The sequence below is a fragment of the Dama dama genome, chromosome 9, assembly GCF_033118175.1.
Source record: "Dama dama isolate Ldn47 chromosome 9, ASM3311817v1, whole genome shotgun sequence".
NCBI lineage: Eukaryota > Metazoa > Chordata > Mammalia > Artiodactyla > Cervidae > Dama > Dama dama.
Window position 1 is genome coordinate 54,080,798 of NC_083689.1, and position 12,183 is coordinate 54,092,980.

Sequence of the window (12,183 nt, forward strand, 5' to 3'; positions counted from 1 at the left end):
GTGTTCCATTAAGTGACATTTGAGTATATGTTAGCATACTTAAATAAATGTTAAATGCAACCTAATTTATTTTTAAATGACCATGACTTCTTAGAAGGGATTGTAGGTCACTTTGCTGACCACTTTGCCATAGTTGTAGTAAAATTAATATCCTTAGTGTCTGAGACTGTTAAACAGTTGAATTCTGAACAACTTTGGTTTTAAAATGATAGTTTTCTTGCTGAACCTTTAAAACAGTCTTCTTCAGTCTCATACTATTGGGTAGTTAAACCATTTCCCTACTCCCTTTAATAATAAAAGTCCTCAAAACAAATCAGGAAAGAAATAAGTGGCAGATCAAAGAATAATGACCTTTAAAATAAATTTTTATTTTGAAGGAGTTAACTTAAGCTGAGGGAGATTTACTTCTGTCTCTTTGGGTTCTCATAAATGTAGGCTAAACATATATTTCAGAAAGAAAATGTATCTAGAACAATGAATTGTCTTATGAATAAATGTATAAAGATAAAGAAGAGGTAAAAGAAAATTAAGAAATGAATACACATAGAAAATGTTAAGTGTTTCTGAGTTGTATAGTGTTGTAAGAAAAAGCAATACTTTGAGTGATGTATTAGAATATTTTATTTTAAAATATATTGAAGTAATTTTTCAAGATGACGGTCTTATTTTACAAGCTAAGGAAATATGAAGAGAGGTAAATTGGCCCATTTATAATAAACCTTTTAATTAGTAATAAAATTCAGATGATGCTTCTAACCAATACAATGAAAAACTTGAGATAATAAATCTAGTGGTTTCTGTAAGGTCATTGAAGTGATAGAACTAGAGCAATAGTATAGTAGGAATTGTATCAGTTTTATCATATTTTTAATTTCTTTTTGTTAGGCAACACTGCATTAACTTATGCCTGTGCTGGAGGATTTGTTGATATTGTGAAAGTGCTACTTAATGAAGGCGCAAATATAGAAGATCATAATGAAAATGGACATACCCCCTTAATGGAAGCAGCCAGTGCAGGTCATGTGGAAGTTGCAAGAGTTCTTCTAGATCATGGGGCAGGCATCAACACTCACTCTAATGAATTCAAAGAAAGTGCTCTTACACTTGCATGCTACAAAGGTATTCTATAAATGTATATATGTTTTATAGAGTTTTTTCATAGTAACTTTGAATATTTAAATATTTGGATACTGAGTATGAGTTAATTTTGTATTGCTTATGCTTTCCCTGTGCTATAAAATTATCTAGCTTCTAAGACATTATATAGAAAGTCCATTTTAGCCTGTATTTCCTATAGTATAGTTTCATAGTATATGTTTTCTTATTATTTTAATTCAAAATTTACTCAACTAGCTGTAAAGTCAACAAGAATTCTTAGCACAGACTTAGAGGGTTTCATTCTTTAATAACTTTTGTTTTATATGATTTTTCCAATCTTTATTTCAAAAATAATACACACTCAAATAATAAGTCACATGATATATAAATCCTAAAAAACAGAATAGTGTAAAGAAATTTTACAATAACATATAATGTTACCATCTAAATATTTAAAAAGCATATAAACAATATTTTAGTATAGTTACTTCCAGTGTGTTTTTTAGGTATATTTATAAACAAATGTATACACATTTGACTCTTAAAACATGGGTTTGAACTGCACAGGTTCACTTACATATGGATTTTTTTCAATAAGTATGTACTGTAGTACTAAACAGTTCAAAGCTGGTTGAATCCTCGGATATGGAACCATGGATACAGAGGGCCAACTGTGATGTGGATTTTTGACTGTACCCTAACCCTCCACATTGTCCACAGGTCAAAATGTATATATACATTTTAAAAACTAAATGGCCATACTCTAATACTACTTTATAGTCTGCTTATTTTATTTAGCAATACATCACGAACACTTCCCCATCTTAATAAGTATTTTTGTAGTACAACTTTTGATATTCACATGGTATTTCACTATTTTAATTAGGGGTAGATTTGGCTGCTTTCGTTACAAAACCTAAATTAATAGTGATTTGAACAAAAGAGAAGCTTATTCTCATTTATATAAAACAATTCTGGGAATTCTCTGACAGTCCAGTGGTTAGGACTCCATGCTTTCACTGCCGAATGCCAAGTTCGATCCCTGGTGGGAGAGCTAGGATCCTGCAAGCAGCGTGGATTAAAAAAAATTTAAAAAGTTACAAAAATAGGCTATCTAGAACTAAAAAGGCAGTTCCATTTTTATTAAGATATCAGCATTCTGGTTTTCTGCTCCACCATCCTAGTATGTGGTTTCTATTTTCAAGATTACCTATTATCTATGCTCAAAGATGGTAGCTAGGGCTCCAGCAATCCATATTCTAGGAAGGATGCAGAGGGTAAGGGCAAAATGAGGAATGCCTTCCAACTTAGTAAGCTACCTTTAAGGAGTCTTCCTGGAAGTTCTGCCTTGTAAGTCCCTCCTGCATCTCATTGGCTACACATAGCAGCAAGGGAGGCTGGAAAATGTAGTCTTTTAGTCAGGCATGTTGCCACTGAGATGAAATCAGGATGAAAATGAAAGAATGGATATTGGGTAGGGAATTAGCAGTCTCTGCCAAATACATCAAATGGATGCACCATAATTGCCTATTGTTGGACACTTGAATTGTTCCCAGTTTTTCACTATTATTAAAAACACTGTGATAACATCCTTGTGCAGACATCTTTGCCTAATCTCTGATTATTTCCTTAGGATAAATTCCTGGAAGTGGAATTGCTGGGTCAAAGGGTATGGACATTTTTAAGGCTTTTGATACATATTGCCAAATTGCCTTCTAGAAAGGTTGAACCAATTTACACTCCCACCAGCAGTGTTTGAGAGTGCCCTTTACCCCACCCTACACCCTCACCAACACTGGGTATTATCATTCTTTTTAATATTTGCCATTTTGATAGTAAAAAAAATGGTGTCTCATTTTAATTTGCATTTGTTTAGTAGGAAGGTTTAATATATTTTTCATCAGTTTAATATTCATTTTCATTTCTTTTTTTTGAATTGCCATTTCATGTCCTTCATCCATTTTTCTACTGGAGTGTTTGTCTTTTTCTTATTGACTATTAAGGCTTTTTATATACTAAATGTATCAAGAAGGTTGAAATTATTTTAAATGGAGTTTTCTGTGCCTGCTCATTGCCACAGTGAGTTTATGGTTATTATTTTAAAGCTTTTTTTCTGAAAAATATGATCCAAACATACTTTACTTGGCATTCTGTTTTATTTCAGTGTTTTGATTTATAGTTTATATAGATTAAATCAAAGTATAAGTATTACCATTTTATTGCTTTACCTAGCTTGAATTAATGTGCTTTGGACTAATTTGATCTTTAAAACCTAGATAAGACCTTGATGAGAGCCTGCTTACTATTTTGGATTGGCTTTGTAGAATTGTTGTTGATTTATTGAATGCAAAATAAGTTCTCTTATAAATTTTTGTATAGACATCTGAAAGAAAAATATTTCCCATTTTAATACTTATATATTAAATTGATAGTTCTTGAGAAATATAGTTTTAAAATTTGTTTTCTTCTTTTTTTAAGGCCATTTGGACATGGTTCGCTTTCTGCTTGATGCTGGTGCAGATCAAGAGCACAAAACAGATGAGATGCACACTGCCTTAATGGAGGCTTGCATGGTAATTTTAAATTGCACTTTAGATTATATGGGACGAAAGGGTCATATATGTATTTAAGCCTTTGAGAATTATTACTATTTTTTGGAAAAATTATTATGAGATGGTGAAGAATCTGAAAATTTTGTACATTTTTAGGAACTGAAAGGGATGTGTGCAGTGTTTAGCTTTTCATAGTAAATCTACTGATGTAGGAAATCATACAAAAGGCAAGCTTAGCTGTGTTATTTCCAGCACACTCATGTACTTTTATTTTCTTCCCAACTGTTTCATCATGGTAAAATACACATATAAATATAATTAAGAGGATTACCACCACCATACTGTTTTCCATGGCAGTATATCTTCTAGAGAAATGTCTATTCAAATCCTTTGTCATTCTTGAATTAGCTTGTTTTTGGTTGATGAGTATTAGAAGTTCTTTATATTGTCTGGATCTTAATTCCTTATCAGATATATGATAAATATTTTCTCTCATTTCATGGACTGCCCTTTTACTCTGTTCATAGTGTCCTTTTGTGCACAAAAGTTGTGCTTTTGTTGGTTTTTTTTTTTCATTTATTTTTATTAGTTGAAGGCTAATTACTTTTCATTATTTTTTTTTTCATGGTTTGTTTTTCAAAAGTCCATTTCATCTATTTTTGTTGTTGTTTCCTGTGCCTTTGATACCATATCCAAGAAGTCATTGCCAAATCCAGTTTCATGAAGCATTAGTCCTGTGTTTTCTTCTAAAAGTTTTATAGTTTTAGCTCTTTTATTTAGGTTTTTAATCCATTTTGAGTGAATTTTTGTATATGGTATTAGGTTAAGTGTTAAATTTCATGCTTATGCATGTGACTATCTGGTTTTCCCAGCATCGAAGTTAGAAAGAATGACTTTTCCCATTTGAATCATCTTGACACTCTTATCAAAAATTATTTGATTATACATGCAAGGTTTATTTCTAGTCTCTCTGTTCTGTTTCACTGGCCTGTATGTTTGTCTTTAAGTCAGAACCACAAAGCTGTAATTATTGTAGCTTTGTTTAAGTTTTGACATCAGGAAGTATGAGTCTTCCAGCTTTGTTTTTCTTTTTCAAGTTGGTTTTGGCTATTCAGGTTTCCTTTAAATTACGTATGAACTTAATGATGAGTCTTGTTTTTGGTTTCACTGATTTTTCTCTGTTTTTCTATTCTTTTTAAATTTTATTTATTTATTTTTGGCTGCACTGAGTTATTGCTGCACACAGGCAGTGTAGTAGTTGTTTTGAACTTCTTTTCTTCTATCTCGTATATCTGATTCAATTCTGGGTCAATTTTTATTATTTTACTTCTTGAGGTCTATCAGCTTTTCTTGTTTCTTGATATGTCTAATTGTTTTTTACTGTAAACCATATGCTGTAGATGATCCCTTTTCAAGGCTCTGGATTATCCTGTCCCTCTTTTAAGGCTGTTACATTCTGTTCTATCAGGTACTTAAATTACCAGTGAATCATCCTGATCATATTGAGGCTTAATTTATTGCAGCATTACTTTTACTCCTAGATCCTTAGCTCTTTGGTCCTAAAGATGTTCACTCTTTGTTTATGCTTTATTTCCTTGGGCCATGGTTTGGAAGATGCCTAAAGAGAAAAAGTTACAGTGAATGTAGCACTTATCTCATATGCTTCCTTCTTTCAGTGATTATAACTCTTAACCCTAGCTTGGTTGCTGTCCAGTGCCTCTAGTAGTTTTATCCCAGTTTTTATAGTTGTTTATGATAGGAGGGTAAGTCCAATCCCAGCCACTGCTCATGGCTAAGACTGAATTCTTAGAATAAAAAAAAAAATCTAATAATGATATTAGGCCTTTAAGAATGGATTTATTATTATTTTATTTATTTATTTATTTTTGGTTGCTCTGGGTCTTCAGTGCTGCACGGACTTTTTCTCTAGTTGAGGTGAGCAGGAGCTACTCTGTAGTTGCAGTGCGTGGGCTTCTCATTGTTGTGGCTTCTCTTGTTGCAGAACATGGGCTCTCAGGCACGCTGGCTTCAGTACTTGTGGCTCCTCAGCTCTAGAGCACAAGCTCAGTTGTTGTGGCACATGGACTTAGTTGCTCTGGCATGTGGGATCGTCCCAGACTAGGGATCGAACTCATGTCTCCTGCATTGGCAGGTGGATTCTTTACCACTGAGCCATCAAGGAAGCCCAAGAATTGATTATTCTTAGTACATTGTTAGATGTCCTGGGGAGGTGGGAGGAGGAATGGGGACTTAGTATTTAATGGGGACAGAGTTTTATGTTAGGAAATTGAAAAATTTGGGAGATAGATGATGATGAGAGTTGCATAACAATGTGAATGTATTTAGTGCTGCTGAATGGTACAGTAAAATATGGTCAAATTTTTTTTTTTTAAGCGTGGATTATTTTTTAATTTTATTTTTGTATTCTTTTTTCCTTTGTTAGAAATAATACTGTTCATTAATATTTAAAAAGTTCTTAGCACAGTTTCTCTGTTAAGGTCTATGCTCTAGATGTGTTAGCAGAATATACAAAGAATCTTCAAAAATTAAATTCATACAAAACAGTTTCTTGGGAACCTAAAGAAGCTGGGTGCAATAGTAGTTCCCAGATTTGTGGACACTCATAAACCCTTATTTTCTTTTAAATTAGGTGTATATTTCAGACACGAAATAACTCAATATAGTAATTTGGTAAAAATGTGTTTTATTTTAATGTGAAGTATTTGTTCACATTAAAGCTAAAGTGATTATAACTAACTTATTCAGTTAAGTATAATAAAACTCTAGATAGATACTGAAACCTAATATTTAAGGTTTTTTTCATTAGTTCTTCAGTAAAAGAGTTTCGCAACCTTATAAAACCTTATTTTTCTACTCTCTTTACTTATCATTAGAGATACTTGGGTCTTTTTTTAAAATAAAGAACAACATACCAGCTCTGTCTTCATTTGCCACAGGAGTTAAGACCCATAAAATTTTGAAGCAAAGAATTTGAAACTAAAGAAATGTATTTATGATGATAAAGGGGTAGAATGAATACCTCCATGAGAATATTTTGTTAATTGCCTGTCTATGCAGATGGGCTCATGGTAAAATTATTTACAAGTGAGTAATTTTTGCATCTTTGTAAAATTCTTTGCCTTATTAGAACAAGCTAATGATGAGAAAAAATATAGGATAGTATCAGTCCACAGGGATTTACCTTGGTGATATAATCCGAAGTGGTAATGACTTCACAGAATTTGTTGTTATTTTTCCCTCAGTCTTTGTTTCTTAAATAGATCTAACACAATTTCTACACTTAAACATGACCCTTAAGTTTGAGGCTATAGCTATATTTGACCCTGGCTGTAGTATAAATAGTAATTATTTTATTTTGAGTTACTGTTGACTATGGATTTAATAGTTTTTTGAACTTCAGAGAATGTAGAAATTAAAAATTACTTGAAATTGTAACTGTATGTACCAAGTCTGATTCTTGTGGAAATTTTGGGGCTTACTCTGAAGTAAGGTAAAATAATTTTAATGGACTTTTGATAAGACAGATTTAAAAACTTCTCAGATGGGTATGATAATATATATGCATCTAAGCTGCCTCTCCTTTTCTTCCCTCCTGTCTTTCCACAATCTGTAGCTTTTCTTCTCCCACTTAAAAAATATGAAAACAAAAATTCCTTTCTTCTTGTTTTACTTCTGAAAATCTGCAGGATGGACATGTAGAGGTAGCACGTTTGCTTTTGGATAGTGGTGCTCAAGTGAATATGCCTGCAGATTCATTCGAGTCGCCGTTAACGCTGGCTGCCTGTGGAGGACATGTTGAATTGGCAGCTCTACTTATTGAAAGGGGAGCAAATCTGGAAGAAGTTAATGATGAAGGATATACTCCTTTGATGGAAGCTGCTCGGGAGGGACATGAAGAGATGGTGGCACTACTCTTAGCACAAGGTAAAATAGTTCTACTTCTTTAATTAAAAAAATCAATTTCCTTTGAATTTTTGTGTCAGTATCCCTGAAGTTTATTACAACTAAGATATTGTTTGCATTGATGATAAAATAAGTATTCAACACCCTGGGTGGAACACCAGAAACAGAAAAAATAAGAGATAATTATCAGAAATCAGAACACTTTATTGTAAGTCTTTTGTAACTATAGTTTTATCTATATGCTTTCCCCAGGAGCAAATATAAATGCTCAGACAGAAGAAACCCAAGAAACAGCTCTGACGTTGGCTTGCTGTGGAGGTTTTTCTGAAGTTGCAGACTTCCTGATTAAGGCAGGGGCTGACATAGAACTCGGCTGCTCCACACCTCTGATGGAGGCTTCTCAGGAGGGACACCTGGAGTTGGTTAAATACTTACTGGCTGCTGGTATGTGGCTTTAAAAATGCCTTTTATGGAGAAGGAAATGGCAACCCACTCCAGTATTCTTGCCTGGGAAAGTCCATGGACAGAGGGGCCTGGCGGGCTGCAGTCCATGACTGAGCATGTGTGCACGAGGGTGGAGGGAGATGGGTTGGTAACAATAAACTGGTAGAACTAAAAAAAATAAAAATAAAGACTCCTTTTAGAGAAAGAATTTTATATTGCTTTTCATAACTTTAACAATTAACTCTTATTTTTTTCATTTCTACAAAGGCTGAAAAATAGCTCCACAATTTAACTCTCGTCTTAGGCTTTTAAATCTCCAAAAATGTCTTTCTTTTTTAAAAAAATTAAAAATAAAAAAAACAAGTTTTATAAAGTAGTTAATGTTTGCTTAGTGATGGTAAGACTTCCCATTGGCCTTCTCTTTCCATTGAATGATTTGTGGTTTCTGAAGGGGAGAAATTAGCTCCTTCTACAGTCTTTCAGTAAGAGAATATAGGGATGACATAGAGGTTTTACTTTGATAACCTCTGTAACATTTGATAATGTCATTTCTTAACATTTCTTACTTCTCAAAAAAAAAAAGAATGAATGAAAAAGTGGAAATTTTTTTTGGCAGAAATATTTGGTCTTTATATAAAATAATTTGTGCTTTATATATTATGAAGCAGTAGTAAGAAATCAGTGTTTTTACATATAGTTTTATATAGAGCAAGTTAAGAATATATGAAAAAATTGATCCAGGCAGATATAAGCCTTTATATTTCCTTTGAAAGTAATACAGATTTTTTTAATCCATGTCTAATAAATTGTTTAAAATTTGATGTATAAGGAAATTAATGTATAAAGGGAAATGAAATATTAGCAAAACTTTATTGATCCTTTTTGGGCTTTCACTGTTAATTTGATTATAACCAGCATCAATTTTTCTTTTGAATTATTATTAAAATAATTTATTAATCCAGATCATTAATGGTTTGAATAATTGTTTAGATTTTGAACCATTGCACAAACCAACCATACAAGCTGACCTCTTCCTTGGCTCAAAAATTATTATTTGCTATAGATAGTATATGTATGTATATTATTCAGTTACTGTTCTCTCATTATTTTCTGTAATGGTCTGTGTCCTATTCAAGAGTCTTTCTTCACCAGTCTTCATTCTTCCCACATCCCTCTAAGTAGTCATGGTACTGTTAAGGGAGTTTTAAAAAAAGGAATAAATAATGTTAACTAAGAAATCACTGGATACCAGACATTCTGCTCAGCTCATGTGTTATCTCTATTAATTACCACTGGCCACTGCACACACACACATCTTATAGATATAGAAACAATGTACAGTCATTGTGTAGATAGCTTCTCTAAGCAAATCAAGCTAATAAGTGACAGGGCCAATATTCACACTTAGAGCTCACAACACTGTCTTTTCTATCATGTCACCATTAATTCTCACATTTAGCTACTTTTGCTAATTTGAAGTGGGTTGTTTCTGAAACTGTCTTGTGGCTTGAGAATCACATTTTATGTAATCATAAAAAGTATTCATAAAATTGTCTCAGAAGAAACTAAAACTGCCAATATGATTTCTGAAAACTGATATTTTTTGTTTTAGTAGTTCTTTTATTTCTTAGAGTATATCTTACTGGGGGTATATAGATAGACTATTATAGTTTTTAGTTGTTTAGTGTAGTTTCTTTCTTTATGGCTAAAAGCATTTTTTCAAAGCATATTTAAAGGAAAATTAGGATTCTTAAAATATATTCTGATGTTTTCATACTTAGAGTTTATGAGTTTCACCAAATTATAAAATTAAATTATCTAATATAATTTTAAAATTCACAGAATAAATATGTAATTTTTTTTGCTTGCCAGGTGCTAATGTTCATGCTACAACAGCAACAGGAGACACGGCTTTAACCTACGCTTGTGAAAATGGACACACGGATGTTGCAGATGTTTTACTTCAAGCAGGGGCCGATTTAGTAAGAGATTTTTAATTTCACATATTTTTGTATGAATGTTAATTCCTTTATTTTTAACATTTAGAAAACACTAGTAAAGCAGATCAATAGTTTGCATGTTTTATATAAAATAACTTGAAAATCTGGCTACTTTGTTCTTAGCTGTTGCATTTATTAAATGTATTTGAAAATAATTTTTAAAAGGGCATACTGTTTTTTTCTAGGTAAAACCATTTATTTCTTTCTTCCTCTCACTCCAGTCCTATTTAACATTCCTGAACCTTTTTAACTGCCCTGTATGAGATATATAAATGCAATGATATGTTTATAGAATAGAATAACCTTTCAAATCACTAAGTACTTTTCTTTTGTTTTTCTAATTAGTTAGACATTTAAAATAGAGCTACTGTCATCTTCCTAACAACATTATTACACCATTTCATTCTTTTTCTATTCTTTTAATATCTTCTATTTTGGCTTTTTAAAGTTTCAAATTACATGGCACGTTCATAAGTGTAATAATCCTTACAACTATGGGAAATTGTATAATATCCACTTGAAGGTTTATACTTCTTGCTGAAATGTTTGCTTTTTGAGAGAGTATTTTAAACTGCTTTCTGGAGTTTCTTTTACAATTCCTTTATGTATTTTTAAAAAATCTATGTGAGGCATACATAGTTATAAATGTTGCAGGCAATCGAATTTACTAATTTCCCTTATATAGAGAAAACTTTCTAAGTATTGTCTTTTAATCCATTTCTTGTAACAGCAGTTCCTCCCAAAATCCCTCAGAACATTGTTGGAAAATAATTACTAACTAAAATAAGTATATAATGTAATTATGCTATTTGTTTATCATGATTTCTACTACTACTAAATATGGGAATGAACACTAGCATTCATTCTCATTCATGAAGTTCTGCCAGATAGAATTGCTAAGAGGTGTAATTTTTGTGTTTGAAAATTATGACAGGTATGTTAAATAGATCTTAATCTTCTGCCTTCCTTAAGAGTTGCTCTGGGTCATCTATAAAAATTAAGAATTGAAGTATTTAATCACTTGAAATAAATAGGATAGAGCATAAAAACTTAGATACTATAAGCAAATTTAATATTCTTATCCTCTGAATTCTTATAAAATTCATTGTTCTTCCATTTTTCCATAGCAAAGTCACTTCCTTAACTTGTTTGCTAGGAGTTCTTCTAAAAATGTTAAATAGGAAAAAGAAAAATTACCTGTTAAATGCAGTATAAAGTAAAGCAAAACTTACTGATTTTGACAGTTAAAAATTTGTTATGAAATATCTTTAAATGTCTTACAGTCTTCTGTAATTCATTCAGTTGCTTGTGATTAAAGTTCCTTAGAAGAATTTCATTCAACAAGCAGATAGATTTTCATTTGTCATATTGTTTTACATTCAAAATATAAGATTAAAAAAATGGCTTAGATAAATATTTATCTTAAGTACAGAGATTGTAATGCTGTTATTCTAACATAATTGTTTTCTATTTTGTAAACCATCTTGTATTCATATTTATATGTAATTATAATTAAATTATAATTTCCAGCTGTGTGTTCCATCATAATCTTTTCCTTATTGCTACATATTCTCTGTTTATAACTTATATATAATATTCCATCAAGTTGATGAGCCATCATCATTCACTTATTATTGAACTTTTACTTTTTATATTTCACCATTGTAAATTATTAGATCTAATAATTTCATATGCATAACTTTTTCCTTTTTTCTACTTTTGAATTATTTCATATATAGTTTTCCATTTAAAAAAATGTATTCCTGTTTCCTGCTTTTGCTGTCTGGGGAGAGATATTTCAATTTTAATATTATTTTCCTGATTGTAAAAAGCAATTCTTGTTCTTTATAGAAAGTGTGGAAAGTATGGAAAAGTATAGTAAGTTTGATATTTAAAACCTTTAAATATAATTTCAGGATTTACTATAAGCCAGAGGTGGGCAACAAACGATCTACTGAAAAACAAGAAGTGAATAAAGCAGGCAGATCAGTCCTTGAATCCTGAGGAAAAACTGACTGATAATTCTTGCTAACTGAACCTAAAAAGGCAGCATCTTTCTTGTCCTTCATTCTTTTCTGTCATCTCCTAGTATCTGTTTAGAACTGTGGATTGGAATTGGAAAAACTCTATACTCCCACTGCATGGAGTAGAGATGTTTAACATTT

General features: G+C 31.6%; 1 protein-coding gene across 13 annotated transcripts in view; it reads left to right on the forward strand.

The window, feature by feature from the left end:
* ANKHD1 (ankyrin repeat and KH domain containing 1) overlaps window positions 1-12,183 on the forward strand; it is a 112,391-nt gene that overhangs the window by 36,636 nt on the left and 63,572 nt on the right. For 12 of the 13 annotated variants that reach the window (XR_009694176.1, XM_061151468.1, XM_061151469.1 and 9 more), the window contains exons 6-10: window positions 886-1,119; window positions 3,577-3,671; window positions 7,358-7,595; window positions 7,827-8,018; window positions 9,891-10,000. Coding sequence is in view for 12 of the 13 variants with exons in the window: in XM_061151468.1 (XP_061007451.1) it covers window positions 886-1,119; window positions 3,577-3,671; window positions 7,358-7,595; window positions 7,827-8,018; window positions 9,891-10,000 (869 nt within the window). In the remaining variant the exon portion in view is untranslated. The remainder of the gene's footprint in view (window positions 1-885; window positions 1,120-3,576; window positions 3,672-7,357; window positions 7,596-7,826; window positions 8,019-9,890; window positions 10,001-12,183) is intronic. The other variant, XM_061151480.1, reaches the window with a different exon arrangement.